Here is a 19,756-nt window from a genome sequence, read left to right as displayed (position 1 = left end):
ATAGGTACTTAATCTAACATTTCGATAACAAATGCATAGATCTATTTATTGTTACTTGTGGTAGCGTGTGCTGTACCATACTTATAATAAAAATTATGCGTTTATAAAAATGTATTTTTTCTCTGTCAATATTCACACCCGGTACACGATGGAACACGATCGATAATTCGGTCACTGCAGCGCGTATGTTTGTTCGGAACGCATAATAACGACGATGGCAATATTATATGATATAGTTAACAAGTACACCACCTACCTGTGGAACGGGGTGACATAGCCTATCGTGTTCACCACACCATAAACGATACGTATACGACGTATTTTGTATTTATAGTACAGTGTTATTCACTAAGTATGTTTAACCTCATTCGTTTAATAATAAATGTATTTAAATTCTGATTCTTATAATTTTTAAATATACCAAATTTTAAAATTTTCATGATTTTTTGTACTACTTAGAAGTGTTTTGTGGTGATACAAACTTATGTTTTAAAATGAATAGGCATCGGGTTAACAGTAGAAATCTCATTTATAATTTTAATAATAGAAATAGTCCTTATATAGTTAAAAAATCTCAAGAATTTGAAAATACCGTAATATGTATTTAAGTATATTTAAAAATGAAAAAATTAGAATCTTATTATATTAATGATAAAATGGAGTTGAATATGTTTGGCGAATCAGCGTATATCCTAGAGATAATATATTATATTATTGTATTATTATAAAGCACACATACGAGAGGAATATCACCAATAGATTAAAGGAAGTAGATATAATAGGTTTCACACGAAAAAAAAAAGAGCTGAACATCAATATTATAGTCAAGTTTTAATTCCAGTTGTCATAAATCTAAATAATAGATTGAAACCTGTATTGTTGAGTAATTATAAACTTCGTATCCATACCTATGATAATTACACCGAGTGGACCATCGCAGTTGATATTGGAATTTTTATCATTTGTATACCGTTGTCGACATTCTAAATCATGAATTATTGCCATTGAGGTATTAAAACAAATATGTATTAAATAATTCAAAACTTCATAGTATAATAATAATAATAATATACGTATTAATAAAACCAATCTTAATTTTTTTTTTGAAAACGGAGAACATGTTTTGTATTCTGATCGCGTGATCAAATTTTATAAGTCCTATAACCCTTCGGCTCACTATCGACGGACCTTTCTTTGGAATTTTAATACGAATCCGTAGCGCACCATCGTATGCGTATTTGCACAATTATTCCACCGTGTGTATAATATTATATAATATATAATATGTGTGTATTATATGATGTAACATATTAACATGTACGCCGAAAAAAAAATAGGTGGAAATAATCTTTCCTATACGTCCATACGTTAGTTGAGGATTCTGAAATTCCGAACCAAAATCGGGGCAAAAAAATTAAATTTGATTAACTCAAAACAAGATGAATATAAAAACTAATGAAAAATAAATTAAATTGGAATAAAAATAAAAAATATGTTGTCTTTTTTCATACTATTAATAAATAAAGCAAACTCTGCATTTCAATATTCAAGTTTAGATATTATGCGAATACAGGACATCTCATATTATGCATTTGTGATGGATAGATACAGAAGGTCACAAAGGTACTGTGATATTCTGTATTAGAAGTAGATAAGCATTAATTTAGAAGACGTATTTACCTTTATAGTATATTATTATTGCTGTGCTTCTGTATGAAGACCAGTTCATTACACACTACTAAATACTATAATATTATATTATATTATCAATAGTAATTGGGGTTTGAGTGTTTGACCACGTTTCTCTGTTTCTATTATGTTAAATTATTGACGTGTATACATTCAATTTGATACTATGAAAGCCGTATCTAAATGTATTCTATATTATATTGAAATGTTTACTATTGTAAATGTATATCAAAGATAACGTTTGATAGTGATAGATATTGACAAAGAGCATGACACGTGTACTGTATAATTCTTAATACAAAACAAAAATAATTAGAATAAGTTTGATGTTTAAAAATAAATAATACAAAATTTGACTTGAAAAAAAATCGCTAAATTATATAAGTATTTCCAACTTCCAAGATGGAAAGCACATTCGTGTTAATGTCGAAATCTGCTGTAACGCGTGTATCATTGTAATATAATTATAAGAGATTCTGCAAAAATGCATGTATGAAAAGCAAGGACCTAAACAAACATGCGTTTGTGTCTTTAAATAATGAACTAAAATATAATAACGCACAAAAATAATATAATTAACCATAATTTCCGACTGTAGTTACAAGTAGACAGAATAATTATTTTAATTTTATATTAAGTAAGTTGAAAACAATAGTAAAACAATGATTTGATTTTTTTATAAATAAACAAAAATAAATTTTTTTTTTTTTTTTTAGTAACACAATTTTAACTTTCAAAAACATATTAATATTATATTATTAATGTTAATATGATTTTAAAATCAAATTCCGACAATAAATGGAATAAAATATGGTACATAATTTATATGAGCACTAGTATATTATTATATATATATATATCACATGCGACTGGCAGAAACAGTCAAAACATATTTTATGTTTTGATTCGATTTCGTACATAGGTAACAATATACTATACGAACTGTTCAGCTAACTTAATGCAAAAACGACGCATACAACTTTTGACTTAAACCTGATTGATCATAATTATTATAGACCAGTGCATCAACAAATAACGATATTATACTGTTCATAGTTATTTTTTTGCCTAGTCAAAAACTTAAACAAAATCTTCGATCACTTCATTTTACTTATATTATGTTGTCGTTGTGTAAGTCCCAAGGGGCGGGCGCTCTTGTATTTGGATTTATCATCCATGTCGTAAGGGCACTATATAGTAGATACACTATTTTACTTTCTGTTCGTGTTTTTTTCCTTGGTTTGTTTTATTTTTATTTTATGTTATACTCGCAAACCAATACATTTTCGCTCTTTAGGGATTTATACTACCGGAAATCATTACGTACACGAATTGCAACATGGTTGAGTATAATAATTTTATTTGTGTAATATTTTCCTCGTCACTTTGAAAAAATAACAATAGTAAATTGTATTATTAACTGTATTTGTTATATTAATTACAATATGCATATTTTCAATGGTTGGTGAGACGGTGTATATTGTATGGCTGCAATTGCATGTTTGATTCATTTATTTTGATTTTGAACTGTAATAACATTTTCATTATTCTCTCCGCGCGTATATTTTATTATAATAAAATCAACGCGGATATTGAATTCTTTAAAAATCGAATAGGTAGTTTTTAATCAAGTGGAATAATTTCCTCCCGTCGAGGTATTGTAAATTAAACTCAATTTTTTGTTAAACGTCTAATCCAAAAATACCTAAAACAAAAATATATTTATTGTAACTTAAACAATAGCATCTACATACATAATAATCATTATTATATTACAGATTAGGTCAAATGATAATAATATGGGTATCTTACTTACTGATTTTACAGCCGAATTCGTATATAATATAATAGTCATCCCCACAGGTTCGGCATTGCAATGGATCGGATCAATTCACATTGATTGAAAATGTATATTGAATGGGTTTTTTCAGTTCTAAATCCCTCAGCGTGCACGTTTATCAAATACTTGTACTGGTGTGTGAGTGTAAGGTCGATTTGAAGTATATTAGATTTACAGCATTTCCTGTTCGGAAAGCTTACAGTGAGCGATGACATGAATTTGATTTGAACCAACGGGCCAGCCAAAATGTGTTGATAAAAAAAATAAAAAATATGTTTATATACTATATAGCATGCATACCGATATCACTATCATAAATTAAAATATTCAGTAGATTTTCGTGTTCCACACGATAACACAATAGTATTAAATATTATGTCAACTACGTTTGTATAGGAGTAAAACGTAAATAATTTGATAAAAAATCTAAACCACGTCAGCTACATAAAATAAAACAGATAACACAGTTATCTAGCTGGTGATATATTTTATAATATCGAAGACGAAAATACAGACAAAACCGTATATTCCACAATTTAAGTCAGTCTATTACCCTTTAACTTTGTAATTATTGATGACGCGTTATTTGTGAAGAACTAGTTAATCAGTTTAAAAATGTGCGATTCTCACCCTTTCTACCATCAATATTTTTTTTGAAATTTAATCTAAATATTTAAATATGGTGCTTATAATAATATGGTATCTATTTCTTTTTAATTACATTACTATATGAGTTTTTTATTTTAATGGTCAACTGTGTTTGAGTTATAATTGTTTTTCGAATAAATACAAGTGATATAGGGATGATCTAGCTTGCTATAACGTTTAAGAAAACGTTACACCCGCATGTATTGTCCCTGTCATACTAACGTACATTGTAGCAAATTTGTATTTAGGAGAATACATTTAATGTTGTTAGTTTTAATATTGAAGTAAATTTACCTATTATTAAACTTAAAGCTAAGAATACTATCTAGGACATGCCATATGATTTTATTGATATTATCGTTTTAAAGTGAGTTATAGCTATGTAAAATATTACAACTTTAAAACGTCCATAACTCAGTTTAAAAAGATAATACCAATAAAAGCATATGACATGTCCTAGATAATATTTTCACCTTTGAGTTTGATAATAGGTAAATCGATTCCAATATATTAAAGCTAACAACATCAAATAATGTGTTCTGCTGAACGCAAATTTGCTACGATGTACGTTAGTAAGACAAAGACAACACATGCAGGTATAACATCCTCTTAAGCGTATTTGGCTCTTCTGTCTTCGACACCGCTTTGATCGCAACGCTGTAGAATATAATTATAACCGTTCAAATAATCAGTTTTTTAATTATAGTGAAAACATATATATTTTGCTATTTTCAAAATAAATTTAAACAAAATTATTTTTAAAAGAAGAATATTATTTATTGTAAAATGCAAAGAGAGCTGGTTTGACGTCATAAATAGTTGTCCTATACAATACGATATTATAGACGTTAAAAATGATCTGGTTCAAAGAATATCGTACTAAATTCACACTATTATGTTTTAATAATGATTCAGAATAGATTTGATTTATGGCGTTAGAAAAATATATTAAAAACCCTAATATGTGTAAAATTTTAAAAAAATATATAATATTAGACATAAATTAAAAATAATTATATAAACATATGAAAAACTATAAATACAATAAATTATGAATCATTTCGACTGAAAAATATGTTACTTGTTTAATTATCGACAAATACATTAATGCCTAAAAATAACTGTTTTTTACGTAGTTATAGTATAAGAAATGACAACAATTCCGTGTTAATGTCAAGTTATAGTTAAATATTAATTGAAATGGTTTATTACAAATTAAGGCGTCACCATATTGTAGCCCACTTTGCATCAAAACATAACGATTTACATAATAAAAATTAAATATTTATAATTATACTCTCCTTTTTTAAATAGTTTTGTTTAATTCTTGCATTTCATACTATTTTGAAAATTGCAAAAAATGTGTTCACTATAATTGATATTTTGAATATATGGATGGTTACCATTATTTTCGACAACAATTGCGTACAAAACGGTGTCCGTTTCGCACAACAAATTCATATCATTTTTAACACATCCACCATCTGTCGATATTTTGTATTTCGTAAAGATTTTTCTATTCAAAATTAATATTTTTTGTAAAACTTATTCTTGACATTTTCTATGTTCATTTGATGTCTTGACAAGGTATACTGTTGTTTAGTAGATCTCATACTATTATCATTATTATTTTCTTTTTGTTCGTATGGTATTGTTGCTTCATTATTCCAACCTACCTAAATGTTTTTGTCTCTGAATGACCCAACATATGACTTATCTAGTCCACTTTGGATCCTTATATAATTGTTATCAAATTATTTTTCTTCGAATTCTTATGGTTTCCTCTAGTTTGAAATTGATTAAAGTATTTTGTGGTTTTATGTTATTCATATCTTTTAATAAATTCAATGAAGACCCAATACAATTTCCTTAAGTTTAACACAATATTTAGGTTCGTTAAATAAAAAAACGAAATCCTTCCGACCTAAATCTATTATATGTACAGAAAATATGAATCTAAATATTATGTTGCTTTACCTTAACTTTCTATATTCTCGCCTTTTCCAATCAAGCTGTGTTTAATATAAACGTGATACATTACGCATGAACATGAGAATGTAAATTAATTTTGTTGATTTAGTTTTGTGAACGCAAACATAATATTTTAAAATCGTAATGAAATATATAAAAAAGAGAAAATGGCTTCACAGTAATATTTATTATTGTTTCATATAAATTGTTATGGTATAGACGTATAATTATGATTTATAATCAATTAAAATTGCTCAAATAAATTATACACCAAAATATAACAATGAAAATAATACAATCTTATATTATAACCTAATTGTGCTCAACCAGTAGATGCAAGTCACTGAACAGGGCTGCTTCATTGGCCTAAATAATATGACGAACTAAAAATAATAGAATCCAACAAAAAGAGAAATAATAAAACAAAAACGTTTAACAAAAAAAAAAAAAATACATTTTAATAATACGATGAAATAGAAACGTAGATATGTTCTTTAGGTAACTTCTTTAGGTATACAGCATAAAATAGAACTCGTGACTTTATACGAAATGAAAATTTCGAAAACTGCCGGAACGTATTAGGTAATAAATATATTATTGTTATTTTTATCATAATAATGAAAATATGTGAATTATTGTGGCCAGCACAGTTTTATACACTATTTTCAGCCAACATTATATTATAATAATATAAATCACTGTTTACTTAATAAATAATTTTTATATTACAACCATTAAGAAAAATTTGTATGGACTTATTTTATTATAATATTATTTAGAAAAAAAAATATTGTACTTCGTTATAACGTTTGTGAGTTGTATTCATATATTAAAATTTATGATGTATTTAATACCGAGTGATTCATTTAATGTAACACAATTATTATTTCAAAAACTATTTACGTTTTTAGAACATTCTTTTTTACGTAACTTTTCATTAAAAACATTTTTTATTATATTTTTTAATTCCTAATTTTAATTAAAATATTTTTTTAGTGTACATGGATATATACAAATCAAATTGTGTAAAATGTTCACAAAGAGTCATGTAAAAATATGTTCTGTACATCGTTAATAGATTTTGAAGTAAAGATTCCTATGTCAAATGATTTTTTCATTAAACATTTAATTTAAAAAAATTAAACGCCGACAAAATATATAATAATATTATATATTAAACTTATCATTTACAGTCGTTTTGACCTCGGATATTTTTATAATAATAAAGGTATTTTAGAAACGACACATTAAAAATATTATGGTCAAATAACATCATTATTATAGCAATGGTATAGAGTAATTATTATTATTCTGAATGTCTGTATTTATTAATGAATTAATAAATACTTTTATTTATTAAATTATTTAATTTACTTGCTCTGATATTTAACACAAGTGAGCGTTTTAAAAAAATGCATGCTTCAATGTTTTATTTGTAAATCACGAGTATAATATCCGTTAGTATTTGACGTTTCAAAATACTTTTACTCGAGATGTTTGTGTAAAATTTGGAAAATCTAACTGTAAATAATGTACTTGAAAGTTTGCCTAGCGCAAAACAATTTAATAGGTAAGTAAGCCTATTATAAAAGTTGAACGTAAGAACATTATCCGTGCTTAAACGTTCATTTTTTCGATATTTTATTTTTTTTTAAGCTAGAAACGAATATTTTTAACTTGTAATATTTACAATAATACTTATAAATTATATCTTGCTTAAAACTTAAAATATCGAAAATTCAACATTCGAGTATAGATAATGTTCTTTTCCTCATATTTTATGATAAGTTTATTCACTCTAATATTAAAGCTAACGACACTCAATTGTTTCTACTGAACGAAAATTTGCTATGTTGTGTTTGTAGGACGGAGCAACACATCTTAGGTAGATATAAACTATAAGTACATAATATACAATGTAATTTATACAGTGTAATTAGGTTCCACAATGGTACAGAGAAACCGCATAATATTATGTAAAACTAAATGTCGGTTTTTACTCGATTTATAGTATGTGCTATGTGGTTATTACATGTTGTATCCATTTCACAAGATTATTATCGTCGTATTTATAGCCACTTAGTATGTTATTGCTATCGAACTATCTAAATCTTTATGCGATTTGCGAGGATTCGTGATTATTTGTTCAGTTTTAGTCGATACTTATATATTATTATACAGTAAATAATTATATCGTGATATTGTAATTTGTAAATCTATACTGACTCATAAAAATCAATTTATAATGTTTCTCATTGCAGAGAATGACCTTTGGCATATCACAAAGCTGATCGCAATTGTGAATAATAATGAAAAAAGTTTTTACAAATTATGATAAAGCTAGAAAATATATAGATTTACAAGCGACACAGTTTTTCATTAATCAAGCACTTTCAGCTCAATCGCTTTTTCAATTATTTAAAATTCGTAATTGTTAAAAAAATTGTAAAAACAAATTGTTTTGAATAAATTAAATAATTATATGAAAAATAAAACCACTTTTAATGTTTACCATAAATAATAGATAAAAAAATTGAAGATTTTCTACTTTAAATGTAATATACATTTCTCTATACCAGTCTAAGACCTACCCAAATTTGGGTTCATGGATATAATATACTCCTATATATTATCGTTGTCGCGTTATTGGGATCGGTACCTATAATGACGACCACCTGGTTTATTGCGGTAATCGTCTGTTGACCCACTTGACCGGATGAACTGCATAGTATTACATATTACCAAAATAGAGCCACGAAGATTAATATAATATGAACGTGTCGGGTGTTGGATTATCGCTCGGCCGATTTTCCAAAACTATCTACGATGTGTGATTTATTGTATCATAGTTAAATCCAACACGCGCACATGATAATAATGCACACACAATATTATTATGACATAAATGTAAAATGCTCTGGTGTGATTGTAATATAATCGTAACTTGACGACCAAGTGCACGTAAAATCGACAAATCGAACGAATGCGCTTTTATTATTATACTAAACTTGCTGTATTATCCGTCGTTGCCCGGGGATAAATTAAATGGAAATCTACCTACAGTAGATAGAAATAAGTAACTTTTTTTTTACTTGTACCTATCCAATTACAAGCAGAAATAATAATATAATCGAATATGCGGTTATGATTTCAATATTATTAATATAATGGGTAAGCTACCCTAAAATAATTGGTTCAATCGATTATCCAAAACTTCTTTGAATCATCAAAATCTGCCAAATATTTATTCATTCCATAAGCCCTAGCCATACACTCTGTCGTCTTTTATATAATATATATAATAGCTGCTATTACCCGTGGCTTCCGTTCTAATGCTCTTATAAGACCCAACTGGGATCCCAAATAATATTTATAAAAAATATAGTGCAGATTGGTCAAAAACCTAACCAGTGGATTTGCATATGCGTAATTTATATGTAATCCGACTATATACTATGATCTATATATTTATAATTTTCTTTTTCCTTCAGTTAAATATTATCTATCTTTGGTTTTTTCGTCAAAATCGGTTGATATTACAATGTTACACAATTTTATGTTTATATAAAATTATAAATTCTATTAAATTACCTAAATTAAAAAATATAATACAATAGGGACAATTATGGTAGCCAATTAAAATAACTATTTTATTAGCTGTAGCAAATATTAAACTTGTATTTTATTAACAAAATATTGTTCAATTTTTATGAATCAAAATAAAATGCATATTTGAACAACACTATATAGGAATTGAAGTACAATACTCACACTAGGTATCTTGGAATCTATTGATATAAGTTTTATTTGAAATAATCTATGAGTTGTTGTGTCTATAGCGGACAAGGATGGAAGCATTCATTTTTTATGTATTTAGATAATATAATGACCACTATGGTGCTGAATTTCGAACTTATGATATTTACTTGGCATCAGCTGCAACGTAGATTATTATAAATTATAATACTTATCGTCATAAAACCAATTAATTATCGTTATGCACCTAACGCCGTATAACAAGCGTATGATATTATTATGTTAACTATTAAATATTGATGTACACGTAATGCATTTTTGACACAATGACTTTGAACATAATTTTATTATAATATTTGCGGTACGCGTTCCGTATAAAATATGATACTACTGTAGTCTATAGACAGTGGCATGAATATAGTTCGTCACTTTTGTTGTTTGTGTATATAATATACTTTAATGTCACGAAGTCACGAAAAAATATATTTGGCTATAAATAATTTTGGAGGACTAAGCCATAGAGTACTTTCCAATCATCTCCTATGATTAAAACAATATTATATCTACACATAAACAAAATTCAAAGCTCGTTAATTAACTGTTATTGCAATATGATTTGCAATCGTAATAATAATGTATTATATATTTTTTTTTATTTTAAAGCCATTATTATATTATTTAGAAAAATATTAAAATTTAACATCCTATCATTCGCCAAACACAAATAATTCAGGAGCACTAAATGTTTATTCTGGAAAAAAATAAATATTTTACTTGGACGTCGGTATTTTAATGATTACCTTCAAAATAGAAAAAACTCGCAAATAAATTATAATTCTTTTCAAAATGCTCAATCGAAACCGATAACCTGATTAATATCTCAAGGTGTTCATATAGATAAAAAAAAAATAATAATAACAGAGTGGGAAAAATGTGCAATAATTGACGTATGTTATGGATGCGTGTTAGGGTTTTTCAGTCATGCCGTAAAATTTGATAATATCACAGGATTATGAGGTTTCGTCATTGTACGATAGTTGAAATCGATATCTAATCAACGTAACGTATAATACAATAATAATCCGCGTAAAAGGCACAATCCCTCGCTAGACTGTGCAATTCGCTCGTGTGGTTACATTCCGCCAAAAGTATTTTATCGCCACAGCTACGTTTTCCATAGAGGATTCGCCAGTCTAAAGATTGCGGTGTGCCATTATTATTTTTTGTATTATTATCATTATATTGTATCTCGTCAGTGTGCAGGAAACGAAAACAACGAAAAAAACGTCAACCCATGATGTAGGTACACGACAATGAGGCGAGACTGCGAGAGGTAACACGTGTCACTCGGTGTTTTTTTTTTTTTTTTTATGTCTTCTGTTTTGTCTTTTCATGTACCATACGCATATTATAACGTACAAGATGATTCATCAAGCATGCTTACCCTGAATTTTTCTTTCACCATTAATGTATTTAGGTTTTGATTTTTTTATACCATTTTAAAAAGATTAAAGGGAATACACAGTTTTTTTCAAATAAAAACCATCCATTTGTTTACTGTAAACTATAAAGCAGATGTTTTTTCTTAAAAAAACATGTATCTAAATTAATTTGTTGAAAGTTTGTTTCTTAGTTATTTAATTGTATATACTAAGGATAATTTTATTTTTTTTAAATAGTTTTACGAAATTATAAGATACATGTAATATTCTAGCTAGTACTTATTATAATCGGAATTTTTTTGATTAGCTTCTATGACCGATAATCTTCCAAGTATAAAATCACAATTTTTCAATCACTGTCCTATTAAAGCTTAAAGAAAGTTAAATAAATTAAAAAATTGTTTAGATTTCGTTTTGAAAACATCAACATTAAAAAAATATAGAGATGTCTACTTAATGATTTGCAGGAAATAAAGGTGATTTTTGTTTAAAAGTGTAGGTATTATATAGGTACAAGGACGGTGGTCCGCTTGGCTTGCCTGCTGGCTTTTGTGATTTTTTTTTTTTTGTGAGAAAAAAATCCACTCATACGCGATCGTCTGAAGTGCGTACTATAAAAATATATCTGTACAGTAGGTAAATAAATAAAAAAATAAAAACTGACGTTTTACTATTTTACGTTTGAATGATTTTTATTTTATTTTTTTGATTCTTAACTACCTTTACAGTTAGTTGAAGAATATTATTTCGTATAAATATTGAACAGGAAATAATTTAATGTCAAGACGCCGAGAGAAGTGCATGCGCAATAGTGCGTGCGAAACAGAGTTTATGCCTATATTTTATCAAAAAAAGAAATATAATACAAATTTTCTAACATTTCAATATTATACGCGTATACAACAATACATATAAATGTTAAAAATATAAAAGCAAAATTAAATCTAAAACAATCATCGTGCACATAAAATACCCCAGAGTTATCATAAATAGAAAAAAAATCACAAAAACCAACGGCAGAATCGAGGAGGTCCATAGCGGATCAACACTGTCCGCATCGTAATGTGTTTTAATTAATAAAAAATATGTGTATGATACTGAAATTACAATAAGTGATGGTTCTTTAAACAGTAAAAACTCGTTATCTGGAAGTGCATTAACGTTTTTTAAAATGTTTTCATTACACGATTTAATGACAATAATATCAATATTAAAAAAAAAAAAACACTTGTTCAATTGTATAATAATTACTATTTTTTTTTTAGTTTTCACTATTCTCAATTATACTAACTATGATTTTATATTCCTGTGCAGAATATTTTTCCAAAAATTTTGAATTTCAAAATTCGAATATTCCGCATACTAAACTAAAAATAAATACCTGTGAATAGTGCATTTACAATAATATTATGCAATTGAAATTTGTTATTAACTAGACAACTATTTCTCGATATCATTGTGTATGACCATTAGCACATCGACAGTGATTTTATAGATTTTAAACGGAATTTTGGATCATTAAATTGGGAACTATAATGATTTTAAATAAACTTTGCCTCCTTAATACGTTTCAAAGTTACTTTCCTTAAGTAAAACCCTAATGTGTTCTGAAAAAAAAGTTATCTCGAAAATCGAAAACTGTCAAAATGCGCAAAACGAAAAACTTCTCGTTCCGATTCGAGAACACATAAGACGACGTATGACGTAAATGACACGAGCGTCGTAAAACAATATGCAAAGTGCATCGAAAATCAGTCCTATACTTATAACCACTGTTTATTTGCCGGGTAATCGATTTTGTATACGTTTAAACTCTCAGACGAATAATCTGCTCGGAAGAATATTTTCAAAAAAAAAAAAAAAAAAAAAACGTAAATACCCATCGAGACAACGAGTTTGGTTGCTTACTGTCGAAAGAATTGCCTCGTTTAATAAAATACCGTTGTTGTTGTTGCGTGTGATGCAGCAGCCGTCAGTTACCGTCACGTTACCGCGCGGACGGTCGGTCGGCGGCGGTGGGCGGTCGGCGTACCGTCGCAGCTCGTTCATATCGACCTACCCACGCGACGACCGGTCATGAAGTGGTGACCGGGCCCCGCGGCAGGCAACACGGAGGCGTCGACGGAAACGGCCGCGGCCGAGCCGCCGGTGGACGGCGGAGCCAACGTGGCCGCAGCCGCCACCGTCTTGTGCGCGTACAAGCTGGACGTGGAGCAGATCCGCCGCGAGATACTGTCCGGCGGCCGCGGGCGCCGGGCCCGCAGCGAACAGGGGCCGCACCCGCGGGACGTCCAACAGCAACAGCACCTGTGGGCGGGCGGCGGTCGGGCGTGGACCGGCCGCAGCCCGTGGGCCGTCAAGCGCACGTCCGCGCCAGCCATGACCACGCAGGCCAGCGGTTCGATGCGCGTCGCACTGGTGCTCAGGACACGCCGGTCGTGGCCGGTGGCCCCGCTGAAGACCCGAAGGTTAGTAACAGCCGTACACACCGGCGCCGCACTATCGCCGGCGCCGGTGTGATGATAACGACGTCGTCGCGATATAAACAACACTCGACTAGACAATAAAAACGAACTAACATAAAATACGGCGGTATGGGGTGTGTCGCTGCCGTATAACTCTGCTGTAGTGTTCGCGGGAAAAATGTCGTAAACAGTAACAGACTCGGTTTGCGAACTGATTCCACGGGTGCGGGATATAGCGCTTGCCGTATTTCTGGACGTGGTTAAAACCACTCTCTAAACTTTTCTGACAACTCTGACAACGACAATCTCTCTGAAACTTTCATCGAAATCGGTCAAGTGGCTTTTTTTTTTTTTTTTTTTTTTTTTTTTTTTTTTTTTTTTTTTTTTTTTTTAGTCTTAAGCGACATACAAGAGAACGCATAGCTCTATTTGTCGTCGTACATGCGATCGACAAAAGACAAATCAAATATTGTTTTATTTAAAAAACCAAAATAAATAACAACATCAATCGATTACGAGGTGCATACACGACGAGGCTACTAATATATTGCTAACCTGAGGATGCAATAAGCACTCTCGAATTCCGCCCGACGTCTATGATTTATTTATGCCCTTTCGAATATTTCGATTCGGAACTGCTTCCACTTCAGACGTTGAGATCATTTGACGCCGAGTTTGGAAATCTAAACAGTAATCATTTTTCCCGACTAAAGCTCTTTGCGCGGATACACATCACTTCCACGCTCTCACATATTGGTTTTTTTTTTTTTTTACTCACGATGATTTCATTTCGGACACAATCAAATAGTCCTTCGTTATTAATTTTTTTTTTTTTTTTATCGGACACCCCCCACTAATTTTCTTCGCTCGGGGTAAGCTATTTGTTATTTTGAATGTATTACATTGTCAATCACTACACTCTCATAAAATCATCCTGTTCAATCGACTTTATTATTTAGACTATGCCTACCTCGGTATTAACTTGTCCAAAATATTCGTTAGCATCACATCAATCATTTATTTTCTGTTAACTGCTATCCGAAAAAAATAATATATCATGCTATAAAAATAAAACTATTTTTTGTATTACATTAATTTCGCGTTCTTTATTAATTCGTAATATTAAAATACCGATACATGACACTCAGCAATAGTTTTGAATTTAAAAATGAAATGTATTAAGTATTCAACGGTGATTGATTTTGTAACACAAAAAAATCAAATAAGTGTATAATACATATTATTTTCTATGATGATGAATCCCCGAATCTTCGAATAACAAGATTATTTTACTATTTTTATTTCGTTTTATCGATTGTCTTATTGTTATGCGTTTTATTTTTCTGTTATTTACTTTAGTATTAAATAAAATAATATTATGTACCCACAGCGGGGTTGTTTTTCAAAATAAAGTTCTTTCGTACTTCCGTAGTTCTGCCATTCGGAAACATTTAAGGTATATTATTTATAACACGTATCCAGACTGTATCACACCGCTCAAGCCTAATCGATGGCAAAATGTACTTAGAATATTTTAAAATCTTCTCAGATTTTCATTTTTACATTTAAAAGGATATAATTGCGTTTATAATTTGTGCACTTTTGTCGTGATTATGGAAAAAGTCTTTATTTTTCCATTAAAATGTTATTTAATAGATGCTTATACGTATAAAACAATCACAAACGACAGCAACAAATATATAATATTACCATACACACCTTGTATTATATTATTATAGTTAAATATTGATGATGTTACGTCCAATTGGTGTTTTTATATAGGACGAGACGGAAAAGGCAAGTTGAAAAAAATTTTGCAATTATATTTACTATTATTGTGAAACAGAAATTGATAAACTTTTTTTTACAAAATGTAACGTTGTAACTAAATTATTTATGCTTGCACATCGACAACGTACATCGTAATTGCTTTTTGATAGTTTCTTCGCTAATTTATTTGTTATCTGATATACCATATCATTAAACATTAGGACATCTATTTGAAAAACAACGTAATTAAACTGAAAAATAGCCAAATACTATGTAGTTATATTATAATTCTACCAATGGCTGTTCTTGCTTTACGAATTATGTATCATTAATCAAAAAAATTTAAAATATAAAATGTTTAATTATATTTATATAAATATTTTATAACTATTATTTATATGGTTATATGATATATTTTATTTTTTGTTTTCGAATTAAAGATAGTTTAAAATATCACGTTTCTAAATTATAAAAATATGAATATAATATATCATATAGCATAGGTATCTACTAGATTTGGTGATTAAATTCTTTTCTGATCGATTCTATTTTCAATTAGAGCAGCCAGTGCCATTAATTTAATAAACAATATAATTTTTATTTTCATAAAATCTGAGAAATATATAATGCGAGTGGCCTTAATTGTTAACAAAAAATGTAACAGAATGCATTATCTCAACAAACAGAAACAACAGATTGGTATATTCTGATTCGATTCATTTTAAATTCTGAGCAGAATGATGAATATTATATTGATTTTACAATAAATTTAAATAATAAAAATATTTAAATATACTTTGGTTTTGAATTTTTATTGTGGACTTTATAGAGAATTGAATCTAGTTGATATTTTCCAAAAAATGACACTAAGTTTTTGCAAAGGATTTTATATAAATAGTAATATTTTCAAAATAAAAATAGTGAGATTATTTATATAGACATTTACTAATAAATTTGTAGTTAAGAATTTATAAAATGTTTAATCAGTACAGCTAAGTTTGAAATTGAATACAAGGTATCTCATTGATAGTTAATACTGTTACAAAAGTATAAAAATTTATAAATACAATTTTTTAGTAAAGATATTTTTAGTAAACATTTCAAAGAAATAAGATATTTAAACGAAAGAATAAAGGTTCTATTTATTTTATTGTAATTTAAAAATATTTAACTTACTATAACATAAATGCTTAAAAGTAATTTTAATTATAATATAAAATATAGCCTAATGATTTTAAGCAATGATTCATCATTGAATTGAAAGTGTTCATTAACACATACATTTAAGTAAATTAAATCTCGATGACAATATACATTTTATATTAGAATGGTTACCTACTTTCCACCTTTTTATGTTTTATAAAATAATGTTATGCGTAGATCAAAAATAACAAAACGCCAATATAAAAGATTAACCTTTTCATTTAAAACTTTTTATTAAACAAAAAAAAAAATACTTTTAATATAATTTATATTTAATATAGATAAAGAAGAAGGATTGGGATGTGATTGACCATATTTTACACTTGTTTGAGGGGGGGGGGGGGTCACGAGACTAAAAAGGTTAAGAAACGATGGTCTATACAAGTGTTTCCCAACCGGTGTTCCGCAGAATCCTAGGGTTCCGTGAGAAATTTGAGAAAATAATATAAATTAATTAATAATATTTTTAATTTGAATTATTATTTGAACATAGAAAATCTCCAAATATTATATGAGGGCTCCACAAAACGTTCAAGCTCCTGCAAAAGTTCAGCGAGTAAAAGAAGTTAGGAAACACAGGTCTAGACTGTCTAAGTATAGTCCGGTTCGATAGACACCATGTGCATGGTGACGGTTGCGCATGCTAACACGTGCTTTATGTAGATTGAAGAAAACGGGGAAGGGGGTTCTGTTTTCCCCAGTGACTCTACTTTTCCCCGTTGTCATCATGACCGTTTTCCGTCGAAGGTTATATTCCATTTTCCGAAAAAAAAAATCAATAAATTATTTGAGATATTTGTTAATCACCCCTGAATTTAAATCCATCAAATAATAACGATTACAATGTACGTGGCTTACCTCGTATCACTAATATCGATTATAAAGACACAAACTATTATCCACATCTTAAATTTTTAATATTACTCACATAATTATTAGTCTATTTCCAAACATATACACGCTATTACGTATAAATCTGGATTTATATTTGACACGCAATGTATAACATAATATGGACCATGCAGATTGTATGAAAGTTAATAAAGGAAGAGTTGAAAATCATTGTTTAAATAGATAACATTGGTTTAGCATCAAAATAATTATACATTAAATCATAAAAATAAAAAAAATTATGCATAAAGTACATTAATGCAAATACTATATAACATATTCAATATATGAAAAACATTTTACCATACAAAAAAAAGATTTATTGACAGTTAGGCCAGTAACGATGCTCATGATAGGGAAAATATTTCTTATTTTTCTTAAATTAATTATATTTTATGGACTGTTTTGTTCATTTACACTTAATATTTTACACTGGTCTGTACTTCATTTACCAAACTCTGAACCCACGTAAAAATTGAGGGTGAGTTTTTATAAATAACGGATTCTGCCTGCGATGAAATAACAATAATAGTAATGCAGATATAACTGATATAAGGAATTCTCAAAAAATATTTAAAATCATTTATCAATTTTTTTAGCGAAAAATGGTTATGCTCAGAAAATACGGGTTTTTTTTTAAATAAACAAAATAAACTATTATTTGTTTAAGAATAAGTTAAGTTAAGTTAAGTTTTCAAACTTTTTTAAAATTATTTTATTTTTTAAATTGTTAATAATTTTACAGAAAAATAAAAATCGTTTCATAGAAAAACTAAATTATAAGTTATTTGTTTATCAAAATTAAATTACGAGAAAATTATTAAATTCTAATCTATAGTATTAATATAGTAATTATTTTTTTTCTTAGTATAAATAAAGTATTTTGAACGTCAATTAAAACGTTTAAAACGTTTATACTTTTATAGTAAAACTAAGGGTTTAAACTTTTAGTTAAACTTTTTACATAAAACAAAACCAATTGTCTAAGTCACACTCCAACGCTAAAGAACGCCTATCCTGCGGGTACGCTAGTGGCAGTATTACTTGTTCACTAATTAGCTACTTTTCTTTACCCGAAACTGATATCGTAATAATAATACCTCTATTATATAATATCGTTAGATCCTTATAGTATCATATTTTATGTTAATACTCCTAAATTTTGGTAATGCTATAATAAATTAATACTTATTTTATTAAAAAATGAAAATTAAAACTCACTGGAATAGGAAAGTTACAGCACATACACAAACACTTAGGTTGGCCACTGTTAAAATACAGAGACTATAATGTTATGATACCCTAGCTTAAATCTTATATTATTTTTTTTATAAAAAAAATATAACTCCATGTATGTCTATATAACTCAAGAACATTACATTTTAAATAAATGTTAAATCAGAAACAGTACACTAATATAGTAAATTATGAATAAATAGGCTTATATTTTAATTTTAATAAATCTTAATTCGTTAAATGAAAATAATAAAACATAAATATTTTAAGCAAGACCAACGATAAGACCCATACGATCTGTGTATTTATAATTTAATTAAATTTAAGAAAAAATTTTAACATTACATTCCCAAGATTATTAGAATAAAAGCAATACAATATAAATGTTAGTGATATAAATATTTTTCATTTGACAGAAATTGTTTAGTATTTATATTATTCTGAACAATATAATTTTGTATTTTAATAATTATATATAAATTAATTTATTGTGATGGAAAAGTATCTTAACGAAACATATTTTTATACATTTCTATAACTTAAGCACTAATTTTAATTTGTAAATAAAATATTATTTTCTATTATAATAAAAAATTTTTAAATTATCTTAAGTTGTTGATCATTCCTGTGTTGTTACATTTGCTAAATATATATATAGATATAGTAATTCATGTATTAAATGCATTTTTTATGTAATACAACAATGTATAAATAAAAACAATAAAATATATATTGAATTGAACGCAAAATTATATATACAGAGTGTTCCGTGAGGATTTACCAACTGCGATATCTCCTGAAATAATGGAGATATCATAGTTCTAGTTGTTTGATAAGATTCACAG

The 19,756-nt window shown here is 28.1% G+C and overlaps 1 protein-coding gene across 2 annotated transcripts in view; it reads left to right on the top strand.

Moving 5' to 3' along the window:
* LOC113554952 (cAMP-specific 3',5'-cyclic phosphodiesterase) overlaps positions 1-19,756 on the top strand; it is a 612,877-nt gene that overhangs the window by 163,121 nt on the left and 430,000 nt on the right. The window contains exon 1 of one of the 2 annotated variants that reach the window (XM_026959115.1): positions 13,733-13,814. The exons of the other annotated variant lie outside the window; for it this stretch is intronic. Coding sequence (XP_026814916.1) covers positions 13,750-13,814 — 65 coding nt within the window. The 5' untranslated portion in view covers positions 13,733-13,749. Of the gene's footprint in view, positions 1-13,732; positions 13,815-19,756 lie in introns of those variants that run through there. 2 annotated transcript variants of the gene reach the window in all.

Source organism: Rhopalosiphum maidis, chromosome 2 (genome assembly GCF_003676215.2).
Source record: "Rhopalosiphum maidis isolate BTI-1 chromosome 2, ASM367621v3, whole genome shotgun sequence".
Classification (NCBI taxonomy): Eukaryota; Metazoa; Arthropoda; class Insecta; order Hemiptera; family Aphididae; genus Rhopalosiphum; species Rhopalosiphum maidis.
The sequence above is the reverse complement of the archived record's forward strand: the minus strand, read 5'-3'. Positions and strand labels throughout refer to the sequence as shown.